The 17,666-nt window shown below is 39.3% G+C and overlaps 2 protein-coding genes across 2 annotated transcripts; both read right to left on the reverse strand.

Moving 5' to 3' along the window:
- LOC110060445 (eukaryotic translation initiation factor 2 subunit 3) lies at positions 1–7,932 on the reverse strand. Its single transcript, XM_020767226.2, has 14 exons — positions 7,753–7,932; positions 7,588–7,651; positions 7,408–7,469; positions 6,752–6,817; positions 6,146–6,267; positions 5,305–5,399; positions 3,979–4,137; positions 3,702–3,836; positions 3,129–3,223; positions 2,629–2,773; positions 2,045–2,100; positions 1,774–1,887; positions 1,403–1,575; positions 1–680 (listed from the first exon to the last, which is right to left on the reverse strand). Exons 1-14 carry the CDS (start codon positions 7,825–7,827, stop codon positions 626–628), a joined length of 1,416 nt encoding a protein of 471 aa, XP_020622885.1. The 5' UTR covers positions 7,828–7,932; the 3' UTR covers positions 1–625.
- A 2,187-nt stretch (positions 7,933–10,119) lies between these two features.
- Positions 10,120–17,399, reverse strand: LOC110060446 (tripartite motif-containing protein 67-like). Its single transcript, XM_020767227.2, has 6 exons — positions 17,175–17,399; positions 13,835–14,290; positions 13,173–13,548; positions 12,565–12,800; positions 11,773–11,901; positions 10,120–11,412 (listed from the first exon to the last, which is right to left on the reverse strand). Exons 1-6 carry the CDS (start codon positions 17,281–17,283, stop codon positions 11,240–11,242), a joined length of 1,479 nt encoding a protein of 492 aa, XP_020622886.2. The 5' UTR covers positions 17,284–17,399; the 3' UTR covers positions 10,120–11,239.
- Positions 17,400–17,666: the final 267 nt, after the last annotated feature.

Below are 17,666 nucleotides of genomic sequence, written 5' to 3' on the forward strand. Positions count from 1 at the left end.
TTTAAGTTAATAGACTCATGTTTATTAAGATTTTTTTCGGTTACAATCTCTGGCTTAACGTTAGTAACTTTTTAATGGGACCTTTACAATGGTGCTCGCCGAATGGTTGCCAATTGAAAAAGTTATCATTCAATTTTGACATCTTTTTGACAACTTTCTGTTGCCTCTGAGAGGCGAAGATGTTAAGTTTGACGTTTGCTTCCCAATAATTGTCAACTCCGCCTCCCTCGCGTGCGGCATTTTGATTGGCCAGTTGAAAAAGAAACCACGAGAAAGTTGTCAAAAAGTTGTCAAAACTAATTAACAGGCAACAGAGTATCGGGAAGCCCTGTCAAAAGCTCCACTTCCTTGTTTTGACCTCACGTCAGCAACAATCAGTCTTATCACACGTACAATATAAGACTCTTCACAAGCTGACAATGTTTTTATCTTTTCGAGACAAGAAAGACACATTTTCAAACGCGCCATTTTGCCATAGCAATCCATAAAAAGGGCACACATCTTGGTCACACTCGGTTTACCGAGCGACGTGATGAGACTCGAAAGAAGACGTTGCTGTTGTTGTTGTTGTTGTTGTTGTCGATATTGTGCTTGAAAACTATAGAATATTAAACTGACGATTACTTCATGACTCTGGTTTTATTGTAACTCCTCTTCTGATTTGGCCCCAACCGATCAACCTGAAATTAAAATCAGAGTATCTAAGTCAAAAAGTTACGCTTTCAACTACAAAACCGAAGCAGCTAAGACTGACAACGAATTTGTCACAGCCTGTCGTACTTCCGCCTCGCGTCGACAAAAACCAACTACGTTTTCCGCTGGGTAGTGTTTAATCCGTTGACTGTGTTATCCATTCTTTGATCAAACAATTCGGCCACATTTATTTGGCCAAGATGATTTTTTTTCAAAAACAGCGTCAACTAGTTAACAGTATTCAATACATTGAGAGAGAAAAGTCTCGGCTTTTAAGTTCACTGCCCTTTTAATTATTTGTAGCAAAATATTTCAACACTTTCAAGTAGAAATACAACAATTCTCCTACTTTAGTATTTTTGTCTTGGACAAAAACTTCAGTCATCTATTTGGCCTCCAAAACAATAAGTAACATCCTTGGGTGCCTAGTTTGGGCCCGGTTTCCCTGAAATTTCTTGAGTGGGAATATGGAATCAGAAGGGAGACAATCACCATCAAGCAGCAACAATTGCCAACTTATAACTGACCGCCCGTCTCCTTGGGATCATCACATTCCATGCCACGCGTAAATACAATTAGAAATTGGTGACCTGTGGATGACCCCGCCGCACTCCAAATTATGTTAGCGTAATTCAAAGAACCATGCGTGACACAACAAATTTGGTTTGGACACAGGTCACGCAAGTAACGCAAGCGTTTCAACACATACCTCCAGTGTTTTTCAACTCTTCTACTAAGTGCAATCTTCTCTCCAATCTCAGTGCAAACCGGCTGAGTCAACACTATTTTCGCTAAATCTGCCTTGACAGCCAAAACGCGGCCTCCAGTAGACAAAGATCCAATGTTTACCATCAACACTTCATTCTTGGATAACTTTTGAACCTGCAAAAACAAAAACAAAGCTTATAAAAGGCTCTTAGCTCCCCTTGATTTTCCTTGAACAAAAACAAACTATAAACAGATAGAACGTACATGAGTGATTACCATGAATTATACTTAGGATTATGAAAGATTATGTCTTAGTCAAGAGCGCTTGAATTGCGTGCCTTGAGATTCAGTTTCAAAATCTCAGGAACAAACCTTGGCTCCCTTTTTGTCACCCTCAGTCCTTACTCCTAGCAGTCTTCTCAACAAGAAGTAACTGATTTCCAACTCGGTGTAAATCTCAGGAAGTGTACCAACAGCACCCAAAACCTGCCATGACAAAAGATAGATACTGAAACAAAACAGATTCCCTCGTGTGTACTGACCTTCAGAATACATGTAGCTCAACTTTACTTCTACTACACCAGGTTTGTTTGTTTACTTGACAATGTAAGAAACAAACAAACAAAAATGAAAACATGCACACCTGTCCAACCATTCTGTCAGCCCTACATAACGTTGGGTCAATCTTTGTTCCAACACCTGGAAATAACAAAATTAAAAACCCTTGAGAAAGCAGAGCTTGTCAAACTTAAGCCCTGGCCAAACGGACTTGCAAGTAGTTGCAAGTAGTCACAAGTTGAACTTGCGAGGAGAATTGCGTTGGGTGGCTAAACAGACTCGCAAGTTTCCTCGCAAGTACACGCAAATTGCAAAAAAAAAAAAAACACATTTTAAGGCTACATATCCTGTATTTAATTGGCTAATAGGTCGCTATAACAATGACTGGACTTCACTCAACTTGCATTGACTTGGGTTGGGTGACCAAACGGTGAAAAACTTGCATCGACTTGCTTGCAAATTTGATCTTGACTAAAGTGAGTGCAAGTCATCACAAGTCAACACAAGAGCATGCAAGTCCTGGCCAAATGGAGTCGCAAGTTGACCCAAGTTTTCAACTGGGGTCTACTTGCGAGTCAGTTTGACCAGGGCTTTAAGGGGATTTTATACAAGAGTGTTTCCCTGCACAGATACAGGTTTGAAGGCAGAAACACAGGAAGTTCTTCCTACCGATCAGTCCTCCAGGCACAGCATATTGAAGGTCATTCTGCTCAGCAAACAGGGATACAATACGAGAAAATATGGCACGGCACTGCAATTTGCCTTCACTGTCCTTTGAGACAATACCAGGTCTCACTTCAATTTCTTGGTTAACCTATACAAGCAGAAAAAAACAACAACAACAAAAGAAAAGGTAATGGTGTTGTTGCTTATGAATTACTTATTTTTAATTTTTATTAGAATTTGACTTTGTATTTTTATTAAGTATTCAGTTTTCGTATTTTATTCATTCATCTACTTTTTTATCAAGGTAATCTCTTCTTGATACTGTAATTAATGTTAGAGTGTATAAAAGTAGATGTAAATAGCAATAGTCAGCATCCACGTAACCAAAAATGAAGTTAGTGACGTGCTGCCATTGCTGATTCCCCAGCTCTCTAGAAAAAAAATTTGGAAAGGACCACTAAAATAAGGCTGTTATTAAGACTTATATCACTTAATAAACACACCCTAAGAACTCCACATAATATACTTCCTCCAGCAACTCCACCCTTAAGTTCTTCAACTTCACAACCAGGCTTGTTTACATCAAAAGACCTGATAACTAAACAACAACAACAAAAGATGAGAATCAAACTGAGTAATATGTTAAAATAAAAAGAATAAAGGCAACAAAAGATATTGCAATTAACTAAAAGCTAATGATAAACTGTCCCGTCAATTTGGTGAATATTGCTTTAGAGCACCCATGTATATGAAATAGTATATTTCTGTTTAATTATTTCTTTAACTCACTTTCCCATTTAGGTTTTTCAATAAGTTTGCATCTTAACCCAAGTAGTGTAGTTTACAATAGGCCAGTTCTAAGTCACATTTGGCTCTTTCCAAAACAAGTCCTCGGAGCAAAACTTTTCACTTAATCAAGTTTTTTTTTATTAATGTAACTATAAACATGCATATGACAAATATAAAAAACAACATGCCTTTCCCCTAGACTACTGATGCCATTGAGTTGAATCAATACATATTCTAGTTGAAGGCAGGATTATCAAAGTTACTATTAGTTTTAAAGTAAAACAAACCTATGAGTTTAGCACTTGAAGTAAAATCTCTGACGGGAACAGGAATCTTCTTGCAGATAAATTCACAGATAACTTCTATGTTGTACTTGAGCTGTGCCGAGATGGGTACAACAGGGGCTCCCTCGGCAATTGTTCCTATTGATAAAATAAAATTATAAATCATTAAAAAATACTAATAATTCACTGTTAATGCTTAGGCAAGTAGCTGCAACATAAAGGTCTTTAATTTTACCATGAAGCAAAGTGTAAACCTACAAGTACTGACATAACGTCCCACCTTGAACAAACTTGAGTATCTGGTCATACTGTTCTTTAGCCTGGCTTTCTTTGACCAAGTCTATCTTGTTCTGTAGGATAATTATGTGTTTAAGCTTCATGATTTCAATGGCGGCCAGATGTTCTGAGGTTTGTGGCTGAGGACAAGATTCATTTCCAGCTTTGAGGAAAACAAGCAAACATAATAATTTTGTCAATTGCATAACAGCACAGTGAAGTAATGGTGTTATCATGAACAGAAATGCTTTTGTGCAGTAACATGCAAATTTTGAAAAAACAAGGAGTTTATTCATTATTTGTGCATTAACTGTACATTATTTTTGACAACCCTTGGAACTGGAAAGGGAAATAGCACAGTAACCATAAATCCATGTGAACCCCTATCTCTTTTGGATGTGTTGTGTACCCTGTGCACGGGCTCAGGTTAGAAGGAGAGAGCTGAAAAGGATCTAGCTGTGGCAGCTGAAGGAGGTTCTATCTTCTCGTTCTGCCCAAATTTTCTTTTTGCCCATCCTGGAGAGCCTTCTCACAGGCTAGTGCTGTGAAGCAGATGGACTATGATCAGAAGCTAAAACCAATCTCTGAAGTCTACAATGTATCTTATTCTGTTTAGACACTACTGCTTCCAACAGTCTAGTTGGAATGTAACCAAAAGAGCTGAAAAAAGGCTAAGAATGCAAGATGCATGATCTGTATGGTGTTGGTCTCAATTACCAGTAAAATATTAATGAATACCACCAGGATGCTGGTATTGCAGAATTGAAATTTAATTACAGTTAATGCCCAGGGGCAGGGGGGCAGAGAAACTCCTGTGTGAAAAGGTAGGGAATGCTCACCAAAATAGTTTGAATCAACCTGCCAAATGAGAGCACTCTGGGCAAGGTTCAAGCTTTATTTGATCCCTAAAAACTTATTTTTGTACACTTAAATTTTAGGTAAAAGTACAAGTAAGTTGTTGTTGTTGTTGTTGTTAAAAGATACCACATTAAAACAGACATGACAGCTGTTTTATTATTCTTCGCAAGCAACCCTAAAAGATACCTTTACAGCTAGGAATAGTGGTGTTTCGTCCTGAACATCTAATTACAACCAGAATCGGTGATTTACATGTACACCCCTAAACGAGATGACAGACATCCCCAACCTTTACATGAGAGTCCTTCCCTTCCCACAGAGGAGTTGATGTTCTCACTGGTACTTGTGAATACCAGCAGTGTTGGTCAACTTGAAATTGGCCAATTTATGAAAACTGACCATTTCAAGATCATACCAAACCACGATCATATTGTAATGTAATTGAAATAATAAAATCATTCTGAAAACTAACCTACGAGTAAAAGAGCAGCATCCATAACTGCAGCACCGTTCAACATGGTGGCCATAAGAATGTCATGACCAGGACAGTCCACAAATGACACATGCCTGAGGAGAAACGACACTACTTTTGATATGGTCTTACAGAGAATTTTGAATTGTGTCAACACTGCCTGGACTCTTTTACCTTATGATCATCTCAAATTGCACAAAAGTTGTTTCCCCTTTTATTACAGATAAGGAGGCTTGTTAAAATCATCAAATTCCAAATGGGTGATTCCAGAAAATAACCATACCATACCATGGGCAGCATCTTGGAATTCCAAGGGAGAGGGGGGTGGGTGGTCTCTGGGACTGGAATTCTCAAGGCACTGGGGGGTAACGTAGTTTGGAATTCCAAACGCATGGGGGGTTTCAGCAATGATTTTCCAGAGGTGGAAGACGGTGAAAGCATATTGGAATTTCCGAAGACAAGGGGGGGGGGGGGGGTTGTAAAATGTTCACACTGCCCATGGTGGGGTATGGATATTTTCTGGAATCACCCAATGATGAAATGGTACTATGGGTAAGAGTCAAGATGGGATCCGGTTGTCTGTAAGGGTTAACCCTTACAATTATTGAAAACTAGCCACTGTCGAGTCAGTGATATTTAGCCTACTGGTAACTGGAGTACCATTTCATCATTTTGGCATTTCATGTTTTAAACATGCCCAGATAATAGAGCACATTATTAACTAAAGGCAAAAAATCCACTGTTGTAATTGACAAGCTGTGCAAGAAATATTCAATCTCATAAAAATGTTTCCAAAATGACAAACCCAAAACTGAAGTTCATAGATTAATAATAACCTCACCTAACTAGTCTAAACTTTCCATTGCAGCCCGGTCTTTCACAACTGAATACATCTTCCCTGGCACTACCAGAAGAACGATAACATCCAGGTCTTGAACAAGAGCTACCATCACACTTGTAGATCTAAAAATAAAAGACATTGTTAGCAACCAGTTAGTAACTCACATATTCCAGATGTTCTTAAACTAATGATCAGCAAAACTAAGTATTTATTTTAACATGTGTACATGTAGGTACACTAACTTGGTAGCCAGGATTTGAAAATATACCATACCAAGCCCACACTTACCAACCTCTAGAAAATTGACCACACATGTTTTTTTCACCTTCATTGTATATACAAGCCTTGCATACAAATCTCACTCTTTCCCCAAGTCTGCTCTCCTCAATGGCTACAGAGAGTTTCCCCACCCACCTGACCCCAAGTTATGCAAAACTGGCAAATTCCTTTCGCCTTAACTCAAGTCTTTTACAAAATTTTCCCACATATAACATACCTTCGTCAGGCATAGTTGCTATTATGCAAATGTAAATTCATTTCTATGGCTCTATCTTCCAGCCAATTCATCCCAGAGGGGGACAAGGCTTAAAGTCATTGCATTCTTACCTTTGCATTAGCATATCCTAACTTGATTGTGATATTTCTCTCCAGTTCATTCTTAAATCTGACAGTCTGAAATGGAAACAAATATAAACACTGCAATGTACACTCGATACTTAAGGTTTCATAGGGTCCCTTACATATACCAGTTAACATTTGTGACTAAATTGTATCAGCTTACATTGCTACCTAGGGTATCTGTGGTTGTTTTTCAAAACTCTCTATTCTTGGAACCAAACATTGTTTCCCTCCACTCAGTCCAACACTAATTTTACCCCGATTTCTCAAGCTACCCAATTTTTCAAACCAATTCTTGTTTCCCTTAGAGGTTTGAAAAATCCGGATTCCAGTGTACATGTAGTTGTTCTGACCATCAGTTGGATTAGTAAGAAGGTCTGTCTGTCTGTCTGTCTGTCTGTCTGTCTGTTTGTCTGTCTGTCTGTCTGTCTGTCTTTCTGTCTGTCTCTTTGTCTCTTTGTCATCTTAAAAGCTTAATTTGCTTTTGCTTTTGTCTTTGACCTCTTTTACCTCAAAATGATCACGTTTTCTGTAGTTTCTTTTTTGCCTTACCTTTCTTTTGTACCTGAATAGTGTGAATAAAGATTGTTGTTTGTTTTTTTTAAAAAATTAACTAATAAAACCTGCTAATAAATGACATTGACCTGTACTCCTGATAATGCTTTGACAACTGTGGATTTTCCATGGGCCACATGACCAATTGTTCCTGAAAATATATATTTACAAGAGTGAATAGAAGGAAGTTAAGCTTAGCTTATGATAATTATACTTCTTCAGCAGGGAACTGATCTATAAAAATTACACAGTACATTTTCACTACTTACCGATGTTAATAGTTGCCTGTCGACTTATAACTTCGGGAGTAAGAGGATTTAGCTCCGATACATCCTAACACAGTAAAACGAACGACATTAACATCTTTATCAAAACCAGCCATGTACAATTTAATACACGTGATCGAACCGGCTACCATAAAATGCTATATTTACCAATTTAGACAGATCTTGCTTTGCCAGATGTGGCTGTCCTATCGTAACCTGGGAGGAAGCATTGTCCGCTGCCATCACTTTGTGATTTTAAAGTTAAATCAAAAGAGAAAATCGACTCTTCTTCTGAGTCTTTCAAGAATTCATTTATAGGATGGCGGATGATGCAACTTGGAAACTTGGAACAGGTCGACGGACTGGGCACTAAATTACAAATTCATCTTAGTCTACCCCTGCAGGGGATCCGTTGTGCAACGCTGAATGCAGTGGGGTGCCCGGTATCGCAGTTTGTTGCACGTTTTCAAAATACTCTGGACCTTACTTCGACTTTTTCTATGAGTACCTCTGTCTACTGGACAATACCGTTTTCTTTATTAATCCGCAATGACTTGGAGAGATATCACAGCGAGGGGAAAACTAATCTTTCAATGGTACAATTAATATTAAACTACAGGTGATCTCTAGATCTTTTGCACATCTGACGAAGACGGGCTACCATCCGGCGTAGCCTGCCATTTATGGTCATTTATGCCCTCCCTCTCTCTTCCCGGGGATAAAAGACCCTTTATCGCAGGCTACAGAGAGTTTCCACTCACGTGGGCAGCAGCTATGCAAATTTATTGGAGCAGAATAAGGTAAGTGTGGTCCCAAAGGGTATGGCTTTTCAGCCGTTTTGGTCAATAAGGTATCGATTTTAGTCGTTTTGGTTTTAAAAGAAGGTATGGTTTTTGTACTCTAATCTTGAATTCTGCATGTTTTTTAGAAGACTGCTACTTCTTCATCGTTATCATATGTTAGAGAACAGTACTAAGAAAATACGCGCGCTGATTGGTTGAAAATCGTGTTTCTATAACTCGATGGAAACACAGAACTAGCACGAGCTGTTGACGTAATGATGGCGCAAGCAAAGAGAATTTACACTTTGATAATCAAAGTTAACAAGTTGCTTTCCTTTTTTCGTCGCGGTGTTTTCTACTGAAGAAATAGAAAACACGCTCTCCGTGTTTCTATCGAGTTTTAGTATAAATCTACTATCGTTGTATCACGAATGCCGTCCTCTGATTGGCTGCGCTACTCACGTTCTATTCTTTGATGGATAGTGAGTAGCGTAGCAGCGTGCGCTAAGGCCCGCTTCTTTGTGTTTTTGAAGATTCTTTGAAGAGGATTTAGATGAAAGTCTTGAACGACTAGTAGATTTATACTAAAACAATTAGATTATTCGCTCTCGATTTCTATGCGTAATAGAAATCTCGAGCTCATAATCTAATTGTTTCATAGAAACAATCATGGAAGTTTAGGAGAACTCGAAAAAGCTGTGGAAACACTCGCCTACGGCTCTTGTTCCCACAGCATTTCTCGTTCTCCCAAACCTACACTCGTGTTTCTATAACTCGATAGAAACACGGTACATGTTTTCTATTTCTTAAATATAAGACCATCAACAAAAGCCCTTCACAATGCCTTTAGCATCGGTCTGAACAAGGTAACTAATTATAAGCGCCTGTTTACAAGGAGCTAGAGATGGTTACCCTAGCAAGCAGGTTACCCTAGCACTCACACATTTCCTCTTTTTTTCTTCATCGTGTTTACAAGGCAGCTAGGGTTACCCGGGTAGGCGGGTTACCCTATCTACGTGCTAGGGTTACCCTGGCAGGAGGGTTAACTTTTTCCCTTGTGAACACTTTAGGTAGGGTTAACCCGCCTACCCGGGTTAACTTTTTGATTGTTTCCAGACCCTTTGAGTGTAACCGCGCATTAAGTTGTCCCGGGTTTTAAGGTTACCTACCTGTGAAATTTTGCTTGTAAACCCGAGCTATCTTTTGCCCTGCAGCCGTTAGGGTTAACCCGCTTTCTAGAGTAACCCTCCCTCCTTGTAAACAGGCCCTTAGACAGGACTGAAACAGGGTATAGATTTCTACATCCCCACCCGAGTTTTTGATTGTAGCTCCCCGGGCCTTTGGACATTTTGGACACCAATATGGCTGCCGTGACGTCATTTTTAAACACCATACGGTATACGGTATGTTCTTGATCATAATCGTATCGTGAATAAGAGCGAATAAGGGACAACATTTTTTGCAGCCGAGAAAGCTCGGGACAGACCATTACTTTTTGAGGAGGGGAGGGGTGGGAAATTTTCTGGGTCTCACTTCAGGTTCTTCAGTGCACATGATTTATTTCGGTGGGCAACAGCTTGTGAAATAAGGACCTGGTTGGTAGAAAGCACTTGCTCGAATTATTTTTCCTCTATCGCTCCCCTTTAACGATTTTTTTCGGCAGTTTTCGTTGTGCAGGAATTTTTTTTTTGGACATTGCCCAGCCCCCCTTCCCCCACCCCCGTCAAAAAAAGTCGAACACTGGCCACGAACAATCATTTGATACATCTACATTTATTCAGTCAGCAGAAACTATTTACAGTTATCACGCTAATATCATAGATAGTTCATCTTCATGTGAAATTAAACTACTCTTATCCTCGAGAACTTAGTAATAATACGTATTCTTAATCTAAATCATATTTCACTATTTCAAAATTTCATAGCTCATAAATATCATCACATTACAACTTTACAATAAATACTCGATTGTTTGTTTGTTTGTTTGTTTTGCATGTACGCTAATTCTATTGGGAAGGAAACGCTGATAAAAGCCTAGCTTTTGGTTGTTACACTACGAGGTCATTCCTACAAAGATCTCTTCTCGCTCTGTTTCTAGTCTCCAAAATCCCCGTGAAGTCGCACGCGAAACTCCCGTTTACTATTCCTCAGGTTACTCATTTCAAACACCGTAACTGCTAAAAAAAACTCTAGCTAAGTAAAGATGGAGGGATATTCTTCTTATTTTTTCATCCATGAACGTGAATTCGTGAACTCGTAGACAACTTGAATTGCGGCTTGTTTCTACCTACCGCCTATAGCTCGCTTAGTCGATGCTTAAGCCAAACGTAAAACCAATTTTATGCTTCCTTAAAGCGGTTTTCAAATGAGTGTCGAAAGTAATCAGGCAATTTACATTTACATGTACAAGTTAATATAATGCGAAGTAATACTGTGCTGTGCATGGTGCTCTTACAAAAAAAAAAAATTGTTCAATATGTTAAAATGTACCCGTATGGCTAGCCTGAAAGGGATCTCTGGTTTGAACTGGTGTATGTTGGATGGTAAGCTGTTGTATTCTGTCATTGTTGTTAGCAATTACTTTGGGTTTGGTTTTGGTTTAACTATGGTTTGACTGAATTAGCTGAGTAGTCTTATTGGTAAGTTTACGACACTCAAATGGAAATCGCTCTACTTTACAATAAAACGCATCAGGTTTTTGTCGAGCCTTAGCACTGAGCACTGAAACCAGAGTTTCGGCGGCTAGAGTTAGTAGATACCAGTTATAGCTACTTTGCGCAAGAAAACCATGGAAAACGTCGCGTAAGTCTGAGTGCTCTGACATCGGCGTGACCAAGCACTGTTTGCAGACTTCAGTAGTATAGGAAAACCCTTCACTCGGGTATTTTGATTCCGTAGGGAAAACCCCATGGCCCCTCACCAATCAGGTTTATAGCACACGCACGAAACTGCACTTGTTTTCCAACAGGTAAGTTCGCTGTAGTCTTGTCTATTGTCAGTGAGGTCTCGTGTCCTTTGTAGATGGTAACAAAACTGTTATCTGGACCTGAAATGAAATAACAATGACAAACTGAATCGAGGAAATAATAAAATAACACAGAACAAAACAAAACAAAACAGGCAGTTCAAAGAATTGCCATAAATGATTGAGTTGATCCAAGAAACTATTGTGAGCCTGAGCCTTTACAACCGTTGTGTAAGTGAGAAATGTTAAAATAGTTTTTCAAGCACTTGGCTGAACAAAATCAAATTACCATTTTTAGTGGCTGGTACCGACTTTGTCCAATTTCAGAACATCCGTATTGCTAGTATTGTCAGTTTTATTTCCCCTTCCTTCTCCAGGAAGGGGAGGAAAGATTATCATTGAAAGCAAGTTAAACTGGAATTTTATCTCACACACCCTTACCAGAGCTGCTCTGTAGAATGTAACCGAGCACCGAATACAGAAACAAGTTGTCCTCTGGCGGATCCCATGTCACATGAACATCGTTGTCCCTTGTTATTCTGCAAGTCAGCTTCTCTGGGGGACCTGGTGCTGTAGATTAAAGGAGCCACGTTACGGTTTGCATATCTTGAAAAGTTTAGCCTAGGTTTTTCAAGTTCGTCGTTTGTAATCCGTGTTAATCTTCTCCATCCTTAGCCATCCTTGTTCCTTTATGGTTTATCATTACCTCTTTGGTGTTTCTCTGTCTTAGTAAACTCTTATTTTCGTGTAAGTGTGGACGGAAAATTAAACATTTTGAAAACGGAGCTTTTTGAAAATGATGACGTTACGTTAAACATATGAGTTCCCTGACCGAGTTTTCCTCAAACGCAAAGGGTGGTGATTTTTGCGTTTTCGAATTTCTCCGGCGAAGTGTGTATGAAAAACATTTGATGCATTTTCAGAGTTATAACTCCGTTTTCAAATAATTTCTCCGGCTTAGTGTGGACGGACCTCAGTGTTAAAGTAGACTGAACATGTTACAAGGTGCACGTGGTTTATGAACGAATTCTAGATCTGTTGAAACACTAAGAGACTAACAAAGCAAATACAGTTACTAAATCAAGTTGATCGGATGAAGTCATTAAAAAAACGTGTCCAAGTTATGCTTGGCAGTCATCACGTTTTTTCTACAGAATTTTGAAAACTCTCAGTTGTTGGCCATATGCTCTTAATTAACTGGAGAAATGAAATGAGCCATGCCATGATACTTACGTAGGACAAGCTTGGCACAGCTACGAATGTTGCCCAAGAGTTTTTCATGATTAGGGAACTGACAGCCAAGGTTCGGCTTAGCAACAGGAGTAATCTCACACAGTAGTTCAAGGACATCCATCATCTCTGTTTCCACATCTTTTTTAAGCATCAGCATTTCATAATAGTCCAGACTCAGAGCATTGTCACAGTTTCTACAAGCCGTGGTCGTCAGGCTTGAGATTTCAATCAGTTGACTATAAGCAAAAAAAAAAAAAAAGACATTCTCCCCCGTGTAAAAATTGCAGTAAGTTTGGTTTTGAGTAAAAAATTTTAACATCACTCTATTGATTTTACTACGCAACTAAGGTTTGCATCTGAAGCCGGATTTCTAGTTGTTTTGCAGCGGAAAATAGAGGAACAACAACAACAACAAGAAAGAGACGACAAGAAAACAGAGATGGATCTGGGGTACAGGCCCAAGGAGCTGGTACCTCCCTCCTCTCTCGCTGTGCAAGGTGAATTATAGAATAGTTGAGCTTGAAGTGCTGCTCTGGACAAACTCCACACCCCCCACCCACCTCCCGGACACTGTTATAGATATTTGTACCTTGATTATCAAATATTACCTGAGCTGTTCATTTAAAGCTTTCAGCTTTGCATCACTCCTCTTGTCAATATCTTCCATCAAAATTTTCTCTCCCTGATCAATGGCGGCTCGTAGTTCCCTGTAATATCTCCGGGCTATATCCTTTACTTCTATAGTATTTTTCTTAACATCTTCAATAGTTCTTTGCACTTCTCCTCGTGCCTTTATAAATTTTTCACCATGCTGTTCAACTTGTGTTTGTAATCTAACAAGTGCCTTTCTTTCCTTTTCTTCAGCCTCATGAACTTGGAAGCAGCTATGGTTTTTGTGGCTGCCATACTTGTGACAGGATGCACAACACAGGCATCTACAATTCCGGCAGTAGAATTTTGTCACCTCCTTGTGAACAGGGCATTCTGAAGTTTCCAAGACACGAAACAACATACCACAAGGTTAATCAACAGCTCAAGCTTATTAATTAGCTTGACTCAACTAAGATTGTAATAAATCTCCTAATCTTCTTATTTGATTTAGTTGGCAGACAACTTGCCTGAGCCCTTGCCCACCAGCCAAGTGAGAATGAAAGTTACTTGCCCAGCAGGAAAATCTACTTGACCAGGATGACTGGATGGCACTAATTTTTTCAAGCCCTGAAGAAGGCAAACAACTTTGTGTTGTATTTGATGCATTCATTATAATTACCTGGTATTACTGAATAGTCCAACAAACCACTGGAAGGCCTGCTGCTTAGCCCGGGCTTTATGCTGGAAGATCGTTTACTTAACGTTGAAGAGCTAGATGAACATCGAGATGAGACTTTCGACCTTTGAACCTCCCCTGTCCCATCTTTAACAGTACTTGCTCGAGCGATGTCATGACAACGGAATTCCAATTGAGAGTGAATAACATCTGAACAACTACCGCACATTAACACGTCACATTCGGAACAGTAAAATGTTGCTGGTTTGGGAGGATAAACTTTCTGAATGCAGAAGTTGCACAATTTTTGTTCCTCCTCCTCAGATTGTAGAATGGCTCTCAAAAGGTCCATGTTTTTATCAAGTCCATCAACGCCATTGGGGGGTAACAGAGTTCGCAGTTTACATGAACAACATTCTATGACAGAGCCTTGCAGTTCTTGGAGTTTTAGGAGGCATTCTATGTCAGGAAACCAAGAGAAAAAATGTTCAATAAGTAAAAAGTGCTTTGGTTATAATAAGATTAGAAGAGGTTAGTAAGTTAATTCTCTTAGCCCACTGAAGGCCATCAACTATTCAACCATGGAGACCCAAGGAAAGTTAGTGAGGAAGATGAGCTAAAACAGATCTGAAAAATATTTGGAAATGGTCATGTAAGACTTTGTCCCTGGGGACTCCTTGTTTTCTGGGTGATACAAAATAAAGTTTGCATTCAAGCATTATGGTCCATCCAGCTTATCTCCAGTTGCAGACGCATGAAGTGACTATGAATATTCCACTCCTGGTCCTCCCTGGATAGGGTGCTGGCCCATTGCTGGTATACCCCAGCATTTAATTCCTTGCAATGTGTTTCTAATGTCTTCTGGGTAAAGGGAAGCACTATGATATGAGAGCCAAGTGCCCTGCTCAAGAACACAACACAGTTACTCTCACTGGTAACACTCTCTTTGGACTGCTTAATCTACAGTCAAGCACGCTACTAATACTATTTACTAGAATGTGAGCTATGATGCTCTTGGAATAGTTATTGTTTTGATTATGGTGCTTATTCAGGGCCAGAGCTTTTAAAAAAATCAAAACTTTTGTAAATGATAACAAGTAAATGATAACAATAAAATCTAGATCTGAACTGAAAACACTGTAATTCTGGAAAATAAATTTCCAAGGCTGGTTTAGGTTGAGTTGTGTTATACTGTGTGTTTTATTAGACTTCTCAATCGACAATGCTCTTTAATATTTTGTTCTCATGTGCAGCAGTTAATTATTGCAGGGTGGCTCTGAATTGAGTGAATAAGGTAACCATTATTAGGTCCATTGGGTGAGATACAGTAAAGAAGTATTTATTAAGAACTATACTTAGCTCTTATTAACCGAGCAGGAGGTCTGTATGGGAGAATCTTGACCTCGGTCGTGAGTACAGACCGAATGCAGTGAGGTCTGTACTCACGACCGAGGTCAAGATTCTCCCATACAGACCGACTAAGTTCAGTTAATAAGATGTTTATTATATGGCAAACAAGATAAATTTAATTCTGTTAATGTAACTGGTTTGTACCAGCTGACATTTTGCTCTCGAACGGCAATGGGCTGAACTTAATTCTGCCAAAGTCTGCTCATCCTCTTTACTTTTCTTTTCTCATCAGCCTTTTTGGCACTTCCATAAATAAATATTGTTAGAAGAAAATAGTCAATATTTTTTCAGTTTAGTTTGCAACTTTTCCACCGCACAACATTACCCATCTGGATGCCAGTCTAGATGGGAAAATCTAGAACAGTCATAAATAGGGTATAAAATTTATGGTCAGGTCATAAATAGGGTAGGGAAAACCACAGATTTTGGCCCTAAATAGGGTAAGGGTTTTAGGAAGAGATCCACATACCCCCACCCAATTTTTCTGGGGGAACTCCCCACCCCCCCCCCCCCCCCCCTCCTCCCCCAAGTAAAATGGCAGATGAGTTCAGCCTTGCATCTTCTGAAAGAAACTTAGGCCCAGTTCAGACGCCGAACTTTTCATGAGCCGAACTTAATTCGAATTTGGACTGACCCAAATTATCAAAAGTACCCCTGTTGATTCAGGCGTCGAACTTAATTCACCGAACTTAATTTAGTTTGAACCAAAACACATCGCAACATCAGCAGTTTTCAGGCAAGGTGTATACATTAGGTTCGGCACATGAAAAGTTCGACGTCTGGATCAAAGCCGTTCCAAAGCCGAAATTCCCGGCTGAGCTAGGCGGGAAGAACAGCTGAGCCGTTCTACATTCAGTTAGCCGTTCTTAACTGATTCAGACGCCGAACTTTTCATGTACTTAATTCAACGTATTGGGTTCGGCTCGTGAAAAGTTCGACGTCTGAACTGGGCGTTATTTGCTTAAATGTAGTGAGAATCATTACTTAAGAAGTAAAAGCGCTTCATCTCCTGACATTTTTAAAAGTTATGCACTTTTGTAATTTGAATCTTCTCGGCTAGCGGCTTCGGGTTAGATTTCACAAACGAAGTCACCTTTAACTAGTAAATGTTGCTCGGTAAACAAACACCAGAAAGAATTATATTCCGCTAGTAAAACGGCCGAGTGAAAACACAACCTTTGTGTTTTTATAAACACCCTATTGTTTTAAAAGCACCTATGATCACAGGACTTTAACTCTTAACTACAGGGGATCTGTTTATTTCAACAGTGAACGACCTGCGCTGGTTTTAACTAATTAAATAGATTTAATAAAACATGACACGCTTGACTGAAACATGAAGACACGACATTTGCATACACGCACATAACTATATAACACAAGAACACGAGATTTTCTGTACAAGTATGCTAAATTTTCTATATGATAAAAATCTGTAGTATATCGAGGCTCTAGCAAAACACAACCTTGACTAATTCCCAAAATTATCATTCATGAAATGTCGAATTCGGTGTTAATATTTTAGCACGCCCGTCCATGTATCCATGGAAAAATTGACAAACATTGCCGACTTCGATCAAAATCTTGCTATTCACTCCGAAACGCGAAAAACTTTCTCTGTATTCTTCCTTTGCGACAAACCCAATCCAAGTGAAAAAGATAGGTATTCTCGACAATTTGTTCAACCCAAAAAGGTAAAACTCTCCAAGCCAAATACCTTAATTCTTTAAGCATTCTCATCAAGAACAATTAGAACTACAATAATTTCGAATGCCATTTTCACTCTGATCTAAGGTGACCGTGACTGTGAAAACGAATCTCTTTTAATACAGGAAAAATTATCTCATAAAAAGTTAAATTCTTTGAGCGAACGTCTTATTTGAATTCCATAATCACACACTAGCGACCCACTAGCTACAACGTTTGAACTAACCTGTACAGAAGGTATGCCGGCAGTCCAGATCTCTTGGAATTCTTTGTGGAAATCCAGTGCCATATCTACTGTAGCATAAAGGACAAAACATCTCCGTCTTCTCGTACATTGTTTTGATAAGGAAAGCGAGTCCAGATGCCTAAATCATTGTTGCTAGATCTTGTAATTAAACAATTCGATGTTTACCATACCAAAGGCGATAATTTGACCTTCGTTGCTTGGTTCACTGACACACTGCTGACCGCTAACTTGCGCCGGAAGTCTGTGGCTGGAAACTGATCACATTTCGCTCATTTCTTGCGAGTTGCGAACCATTAATGTACTTCTACTAAAACCACATTCTGTTCGATCAGATCTTTTAAATTTTTAAGGTAGATAACTAAGTCTGCATACGAGCCAACAGCACATCAGGCCGAAGCTTATTCCGGGATTGGATGCTAGTCCATCGCAGGGTTACCTCCAGCATAACCCAGCATTCAGTTCGCCAGTAGC

This window comes from Orbicella faveolata, unplaced genomic scaffold (assembly GCF_042242905.1).
Source record: "Orbicella faveolata isolate gen_17 unplaced genomic scaffold, um_ofav_v1 contig_12, whole genome shotgun sequence".
Taxonomy (NCBI): Eukaryota; Metazoa; Cnidaria; class Anthozoa; order Scleractinia; family Merulinidae; genus Orbicella; species Orbicella faveolata.

Bases quoted from the DNA above. Each gene is read 5' to 3' on its own strand.
- LOC110060445 (XM_020767226.2), bottom strand. From the start codon at position 7,827: ATGGCAGCGGACAATGCTTCCTCCCAGGTTACGATAGGACAGCCACAT. The intron at 7,470-7,587 runs GTAAGTAGTGAA...ATATATTTTCAG, and splicing joins ACAGGCAACTATTAACATCG to GAACAATTGGTCATGTGGCC. The intron at 3,837-3,978 runs GTGGGACGTTAT...TTTTATCAATAG, and splicing joins GATACTCAAGTTTGTTCAAG to GAACAATTGCCGAGGGAGCC.
- LOC110060446 (XM_020767227.2), bottom strand. From the start codon at position 17,283: ATGTACGAGAAGACGGAGATGTTTTGTCCTTTATGCTACAGTAGATAT. The intron at 13,549-13,834 runs GTAATTATAATG...TGGAAACTTCAG, and splicing joins GGACTATTCAGTAATACCAG to AATGCCCTGTTCACAAGGAG. The intron at 11,413-11,772 runs GTAAGGGTGTGT...ATTTCATTTCAG, and splicing joins CATTCTACAGAGCAGCTCTG to GTCCAGATAACAGTTTTGTT.